Raw genomic sequence first — 7,754 nt, 5'->3', positions numbered from 1 at the left:
GCTCTGCTGGCTCACTTCACTGTCCTGCCTAACATCTGCTCTTCTGAACTCTGTGGAAGTGCTTGTTTCTCTCCTCCCTTCTCAGACCATAGGAGGTAGAAAGAAACAGCTTGAGCAGTGAGAGGTGGTGTGACCATGTGGAGAGGTTGCTGGGGAAAAGCTAAGCTGTTTGCTAAGCTCCGTTTTGCATGTGGTTTGTGTTGCAGGTTACCTGCTCCCTGGTATGATCCACACTCCATCCACTGGCTGCCTGAGACAAAAAGAAGTGGCCTTCCAGAGCCACTCTTTTTTTTTCTCACCTTGTAGTTTTGTGGTTGTGTAGGGCTTGCTTCTAGCTTTTTAGTTTTTCAACTGCAAAACATTTTTACTGGAGCAGCCTGGAGTAAAGGGTGAGGGATATACAGGGGCAGGAAGGTGCTTCCAGCAGGGTTTGCTCCATTCGCTTCAGCAGCTACCAAAACTGATGCTCATGGCCCAGAACGGTATGAACTTCACCTGCCTATGGGAATGCATCTCCTGGAGAGCACTGGGGCTTTGGAAAACAGCAACATCTTGGCTAAAGGTTGGGAAGCTGCAGTATGCTGTCTCAGGGGTTGGGGATGCCAAGGCTATGAGAGATGGCTCCTCAGCAGCTGGCCAGGTCCCTGGATAATCCTGTTAGGGTGCTGTGCAAAGCCCAGCTGGCCGGGCCGCAAGGGCGAGCGGCGTCCTGACTGAGCCTGTGCAGGAGGGCAAAGCGGCTGCCATGCCAGGTGGAAATGCCTGCATGGTTCATGTAAAGCCTTATTTCATACAGCTGGCTAAGTCCTGTGCTTTTAAATACAGAGGGTTTGCCAGGAGCATGTGAGAGCTGCTGCAAATGTCTGTGGAGAGGATAAAAGTGAAGAGGCAAGCACTTCATTGGATGGCTTTGAAAGGCAGTAAACCAGCTCTTTATAGCACAGGACAGCATTTCTGATGGGGTAGCAAGACTGGCCACTAGGTTTCTCTTCTCTGCAAACAAATTTACAGTTGAACTATCTAGACCTGTTACACAGAGAAAAGTTTCAGGGCTGCAGGCTGTGGGTTTAAAACCAGGTTGCATTTTTATGCCAGTTTGGGTGAGAAGTCATCCTACAGCAGACCTCTGTGTGGGTACAGTCAAGGACAAGGGATGCTGGATAGGGGCAGATGGAGAGAGGAGAGGAATTTAGGAAGCTCCTAGTGAAGGAAGGGATAGCTTGACAGTAGTTTCTCCATCCCTCCTCTTACCCCAGCAAAGCTGCTCCCTGCTGAGTGGCTTTCCCACAACCATGAAGCTTCTGCCCTGGCATTTCCCCTGGCCTCCTCTGGAAGGAGACCCTGGAGAGGAGGCATCATTCCCAGCTCTCCTTGAGGACATTTGCTGTTTGGCAGAGCAGAAGGGACAATCCTCCAGCCCCAAAGAAGAGCCCCTTTGAGCTCTTTCTAGAGGACCAGATCTCTCTGTGGCAGCAGATGTGGGATTGATTGAGGAAGTCCATTTGCTTGGTGGTGCTAGCCATAGAAAACTTGATGAAAATGGTCTACCATGCTTTTTAACTCCAAATGTGCAATAGGATTTGTGACTCCTAATGCAGGGACTGTAGAAGAGTCTCAGAAGCAGAGCAAGTTCCCAGGCTCTGGTAGGTCTGCGATAATGCCTCAGGCAGCAAGCCACGTTCTCACCAGGGCTGCGATTTATAAATGAAACATCTCAGCAGTGCAGATCAGATCCAAGCTGGCTTCAGCTTCTGCTGGGTTATTCATGAGTATGTGAAAGCTCTGAAAAATGTGACAGACTTTGGTTTAGTTTCTCAACACAACATTACTTCTCATGAGATGAAATATGAGCATGTCCCTGTTAAGACAGGAATGTATACACTGGAAGCTGTGAGATAATGGCGTATATAAAATGAAAGTGAAGTCTTTGGTGTTCTGCTGTCAGTGGGTTTGTTTTCACTTCCCTTCCAAGAGGAGCACTTCACTAGCAAGTTACAAGCACTCACAGCCATAGCAGTGTGGTTCAAATCACTCTGAAAATGTTTTTCCCCAGAACTGGTTTTGCATGGGGTTTTGTGAAGTGGCTTGCTTGTGAGTGTAGCGGATTAGGAGCCCCTCCATGGCTCCTGGAAAGGTCACAGCAGCAGCCCAGAGCCTCCTCTTTGCCAAAGTGAGCACTCCATGAAGAGGTCAGCTGAAAATTTGGCTCATGTTCCCTTTTTAAGCAGTGTGCTCAGCCCCCTCAGGTAATGATCTGCAAGGGCTCAGCACCACTCCTAAATCCCTAAAGCATTTTTGTCTGGTTGCTGTGGGTGACTGGGACTGTTTAGGTCAGAAGGAGGTTGCTTCAATGCCCTTGGGGTGGGAGGAGGAGTAAGGGAAAAGGCAGGGGTGCTCGTAGGCCCCAAGGGTTGTGTGCATCTGGGAGAAGACAGCATGGTAGGACCATAAGTTCTCTTACATACTCATAAGCCTCTGTACTTTCCTAATGGGAATGGATTTGGTCCTATTTTCTGAGAAATAAGTGGGAGTTTTCCTGTGGGTTTCCATAAGAACTGGTCTGGGAGCGCAATTTATATAAAGGGAGCTGCTATGCGCATGGGTATTTTGTCCATCTGGGCTTACATTATTATATAAATCTGTAATTGCTTTGCATCAAAGGCAGATGGGGGATGCCTTGGGTCCAGCCTTCCGCGCATCCCTGTGTACGTAGCAACTGGCCTCTGCTTTTTAATGCTCTATTAACAAATATGCGTCTAGAACAGCACTTTGGCAGGGGACAAACAAAGACCAGATCTGCAGCAGGCTGTCCCAGCGCTGCGTGTGCTGGGTGAGATGTGATGCATCTTGTGACTGCTTCTAGCAAACAGGACTGTCTGGCCATGCCCATGCCGAGGAATCTGGTCTGGGTGCTCGTCTTAGCCATTTCCAGTCTGCATATGAGGTGAAGACCTGGGTGTACAGCATCCCCGCTGTCTGCGCCTCCAAACCCCTAATGCCTTGGGCATGCAGTTCCAGATGGGAATGGCGGTGCAGTCTTGAAAGTGGCTCATCTGGGTGCTGAGGGACTGAGTCCTGGGCTGCACTGTGGCACACCCAGCAGCCAAGAGCCACAACTGCTGGTGCTCGCTGCAGATGTGCAAATAACATCTGTATGGGTCCTGCTACTGTGTCCGAAAGTGTGTGTGATGATGCAGCTTCAAACACTGACCTTCGAGGACAGAGCTATGTCCTCTGCATTAGCCAGCTGGCTGAGAGAACATCTCAATGCCTCCTTTTCCTGGGGAGATGATGTTAGTAGCTGGCAATGCGTTTTTCAGTTGTCAGTGGAGAGGTGTCTATATTGAAGAGCAAAGTATTATTGCTCTTCTACAGTTCTGGTTTTGGTAAGACTGGATGGGCTTGAAGTAAGTACGGAGCTCCTTTGTCAAACACACAATAGCTGAAATTCGTATATATGAAGTGCTATGAGTAATCTTCTGCCTTTCTGAAAAAATGTTTCTTTACTGAAAACTAGTGACTCACAATGGATTCCTGCAGCATTACGGCACAGGGAGATCGTATAAAGTCACCATCGGTTTGAAATGAAGGCAATGAAAAACGAGTGTCTTGTACTAAAACCGTTCCTGGAGATTGTTGGCCGAGTATTGCAGTCTCACTTTTCTATTTTTAAAACTCTCTTGCCAGCTGCTATGTGACCCTTCCCTCCACACCCACAACAGAAAAAAACTTACTGATTAGAAACAGGAAATAATAAAACTCACTAACCACAAAGTATTTTCAAATGCACAAAGTAAACAAGCAGAGATGGTAAGAAATACATATTTCCTACTGATCTCTTTTCAGCATGGTAACTATAGCCGATAATTATAGTCACTGGGGATTTATGGCTTTTAGAGGGAAAGTATGTTTTTAAGTTGATGCTGTCAAACCATAGTAAAATATTTTGATCACAGCCTGTCCCAGCATAACAATAATGTGACCACAAGTGCCATGAGATGCATTACTGACACCGTCTAGAAGTAAATTAAAACTTCAGGCCCCATCTGCTCCTCTTATCTACCCTACTGGTGTGCAGACCCCAGCACTGGGGGATGGGGGTTCCTCTGGTGGGTGCAGCCATGTGGGCTTCTGTGGGATGGGGGCTTTATCTAAACTCAGCAATATGCGTGATAATAAACCACGAAGGTCTTTAATGTCTTTCCTGTTCCAGGATTTTGCAGTATGCTTTCCCTGAAAATTTTCCCTTCCCATGAGTATTCTGTTCCCTTTGCTGTGGCTGTTTGCTTGGGCTGGCCCCAGCTCCCACCCTCACCTGCATTTTTGTGATGGGATGGTGTGGATCTATTTTCTGTATTGGTGGTCACTTGGGAGGTTCCTGTCAGTAACGGGGGGAGTCCTAATTTTCAGGTGGAAGGTGGAAACCGAGGTTGCGGTAAGATCTGTACAATTCTGTGTCTTTACCTGCCTTCTGACGCCATGGTTGAAGAAACCTGCTGTGTCTCCATGCAGCCATGTGTAGGCCAGTTGTTTCTCCTACCACCCTTATGCCACTGCTCCTAATGGCTTTTCAAGAGGGCTGGATAAAAGGGAGAGCTTCACAGAAAAAGATGCTAAATCCAGAGGTGATGGTTTTCACTCCCTTGGCACATCATCAAATAGATCTCGCTGCATAATGAGCCCCTCTAAACTGCAGGTCCATTAATTAGTATGCACCGTTTTTGTTTAAGAGCTCCTTGCTCTATTTTAACTGTAATGAAGTTTTAACTGCCTTTGAGATGAAAAACTGGGACCAAATGTTGCCAACAAGCCGAGCAGATTTGTTACAGTCTCCTTGGTCCAATTTGCAGGGAATTTTACCTTCTGCCCTTTAGATTATCTTTGTGATTCCCTTATAAGTAAAAGCTAAAGCATTGGTCTGGGTTGATAAATCCAACTCCTTATTTCTTTCATAACTTTTTAAGTGTTACTGTGATCCAGATGATTCTGTCTGTGTGTGTGCGCACGTGTGTGTGGTGCACACTGCTTTATCTTCAAAGCATCAGGGGCAAAACCCAAACCATCTCCTTCAACCACATTCAGGAAAAAACATTTGTGAAAGAAGAAAACAAAAGCAGATCCCCAAGTACTATTTATTCAGAGCAGAGAGGACAAGTCTGAGAGAAGTATCAGTCATTATCTTCCAAAAGTTTATTTAGAACTTTTAGTTACAGGAACAAAAAATAATCCCTAAGTATAACTATATGTAACATATATACACACACACGTAGCTCACTAGTTTAACAGTACTGTCAGGATGTCTAGGTGGCTGGGAACAGCACAGCCAGAGTAAGCAATCCAGAGAGCATTCTTAAACAGCCTAAAAAGTCCAAACCAAGTCTCTCCTTTCCTCTCTCTTTTTCTAATCACTGCAGCATTTTTACAGGAATCAGAACTGGAATCTCCTACAGCTGCCCAGGGATAATAGTAAAAGTAAAAAGCAGAAGAAATTGGCCGTTTACCCCTTTATCCAATGAAGTAATCTCAGTGGCTTATGTGAGGTCTGAGATGTAAGCTTGATGCCAGAGAGGGTTGTTGCTTGTTGTCTTGTATTTTTATTAATAGGAAGTTAATTATTTTAAGAATGTAAGACGAACTATATAATTAATATATACTAAAGAGCATGGGAGGATTCTATACAATAATTTAGATGTATTAAATAAATAAAAAATAATAGCAGCCTTCTACAATGCAGGCTACACATAGGTTTACTTCGGCTTGAAGTACCCTGGTCTTTAGTACACCTACAGGAACAGACTTGCTCCACAAGTGTTTTAAAGAAACATATCTATAAGATACATACATAAGAGTGTCTAAGGTTAGGATAAACATTTTAAAACACACTTTACCATGGTCTCCACATATCTAATGACCCCATTCTAGAGTTGTTATGGGAAAAATTTGGCTGCAGGACCTGTCTGGGAGGTGCAGCCTCAACCTGGCTGAAAACCGACAATGGCAGCAGCTGGAAGGAATTTTTTGAAACCTGCTTGTTCTCTGCAGGGCAGAAGTGCTCCTGTGATGGGTTTGTTCCCTGAGTGCTCCCCTTAGGGCTCAGGGGGCTTTTTGGCATCAAGGGAGGTTGCTGTGATGGGCTTGAAGACCTTACTGCTGCTTTGCAGGTATCTTCACCAGACCTGGGTAAGGATTTCAGCAGGTGGTTTAACAAGCGCGCCCCGAGGGTCTTGTCCATCCACTCGCAGGTGAGGAGGAGGTTGTGCACCTCGTGCATGCACTGAATGTACCCGGTGCTGTACCTCTGCTGGGCTTCCAGACCCACCTTGGAGTCAGCTGTGTTGGGGAGGAGACAAGGGGAGTTGGTGAGTGGGTAAAAGCTGCCCACTGTGTTCCTGCTTAAAACTATTCACCACAGGCTCCTGGGGGCTCATTGCTGAAGCCGACTGGGCTTTACTATAAGGTGAATCATTTGCAGGGTGCAGGGGGAAGGTGATGCAGGGTGCGAGCTGCCCCCATGTCCTGCTGCCTACTGCCAAGGGCAAAACTAGAGCAAAAAGCAGAAAGCAACTCTGGAAGGAAAAAAACCTTCTGTGGGTTAACCAGTGCCCAGCTCCATCTCCCCATCTAGTGGAGAAAGCCAAACCCAAGCAGCAGCCCGGGCCTCAACAGGTTTGAAAAATGCTTTTGCCAAGCTGCCAGCAGATAAAACCTGCTGGCACCTTCCTGCCCCAGTGCTGCCTGTGTTTGCAGGGTGAGGGACCAGGCACTCACCCATCAGTTTGCTGCTCTGGATGTTCTGGAGGTGCTTCACTGTCATTTCGAGGATGTCTGCTTTTTCCAGTTTAGACTGCTGATAAGGAAAGAGTGCAGCATTTAGCAGCAATGAAGGGTTTGTACCATGCTTAATTTCTTGAAGGAGAGAGACACACCCCCCCCAGACGAATCCCCGGCCAGAAAAAGGACAAAAAGCAGCATAAAAATGAGCACTTACATCCAGATGAAATGCACCCACAACAGTCTCCTTCAGTTGGTCCAAGCAGTTATTAATCCTTTCCCTTCGCTTCCGCTCAATGAGGGGTTTCCTTAACTGGCAGGGAAAAGAAAAGGAGGAGGAAAAATTGCCACTGATATTTTCTCTTCCTCTCTCTGCTGCAGTTTGGCAAGGGCAGAGAGCCCCAGCCCCTGCGTGGAGCCAGCACGGGTGACACGATACAGATGGAGAGTGTTCCGGTCACGGCCCATCCCTTAGATTGTACCAGGTCTCAATTCTCCCACCTCTACTCATTTTAAGCAGAGTTCACCCACATGAAACAAACAGAGGGAAGCCTTTCTAAGTCAGCAAAAGGATGCAGAAGAAACACCCACATGGTTACGTTCAGAGAAAGCATCTTTATAACAAAAGGAAGAAAACTGCCCCATTTCTCAGTGCCTGTAGCCCCAGCACTCCTCATTCATGTGCTTGGTGCCAGCATGGGGCTGTTGCTGCAGCAGTGTGGAGGGGACCTACCTTCCTCTCCTCCTTGGTGCAGGTGAGCTTGTGGGTGCCACCGGTGGTGGCTGCAGCGGTCATTGTAATCCAACCTGCCCACCCTGGGCACCGGGAGGATGGGATGGGAAGGAGGCACCCAGGCAGTGGGTCGTTCCCTTTCCAGACAGGCTCTTTGCTGCTCCACTGCTCCTCTGCTGTATTTATAACCCAGAATTAGCATGTGAAAGGGGACTTTCCTTGGCGGGACTTCTTTTCCCACACGAGGGGT

At 47.2% G+C, this 7,754-nt stretch overlaps 1 protein-coding gene across 1 annotated transcript; it reads right to left on the bottom strand.

The window, feature by feature from the left end:
• Nucleotides 1-5,884: 5,884 nt before the first annotated feature.
• LOC104050984 (transcription cofactor HES-6) lies at nucleotides 5,885-7,754 on the bottom strand. Its single transcript, XM_064455855.1, has 4 exons — nucleotides 7,505-7,754; nucleotides 6,989-7,084; nucleotides 6,769-6,847; nucleotides 5,885-6,330 (listed from the first exon to the last, which is right to left on the bottom strand). Exons 1-4 carry the CDS (start codon nucleotides 7,565-7,567, stop codon nucleotides 5,885-5,887), a joined length of 684 nt encoding a protein of 227 aa, XP_064311925.1. The 5' UTR covers nucleotides 7,568-7,754.

The sequence above is a fragment of the Phalacrocorax carbo genome, chromosome 7, assembly GCF_963921805.1.
Source record: "Phalacrocorax carbo chromosome 7, bPhaCar2.1, whole genome shotgun sequence".
NCBI classification, from domain to species: Eukaryota; Metazoa; Chordata; class Aves; order Suliformes; family Phalacrocoracidae; genus Phalacrocorax; species Phalacrocorax carbo.
The sequence above is the reverse complement of the archived record's forward strand: the minus strand, read 5'-3'. Positions and strand labels throughout refer to the sequence as shown.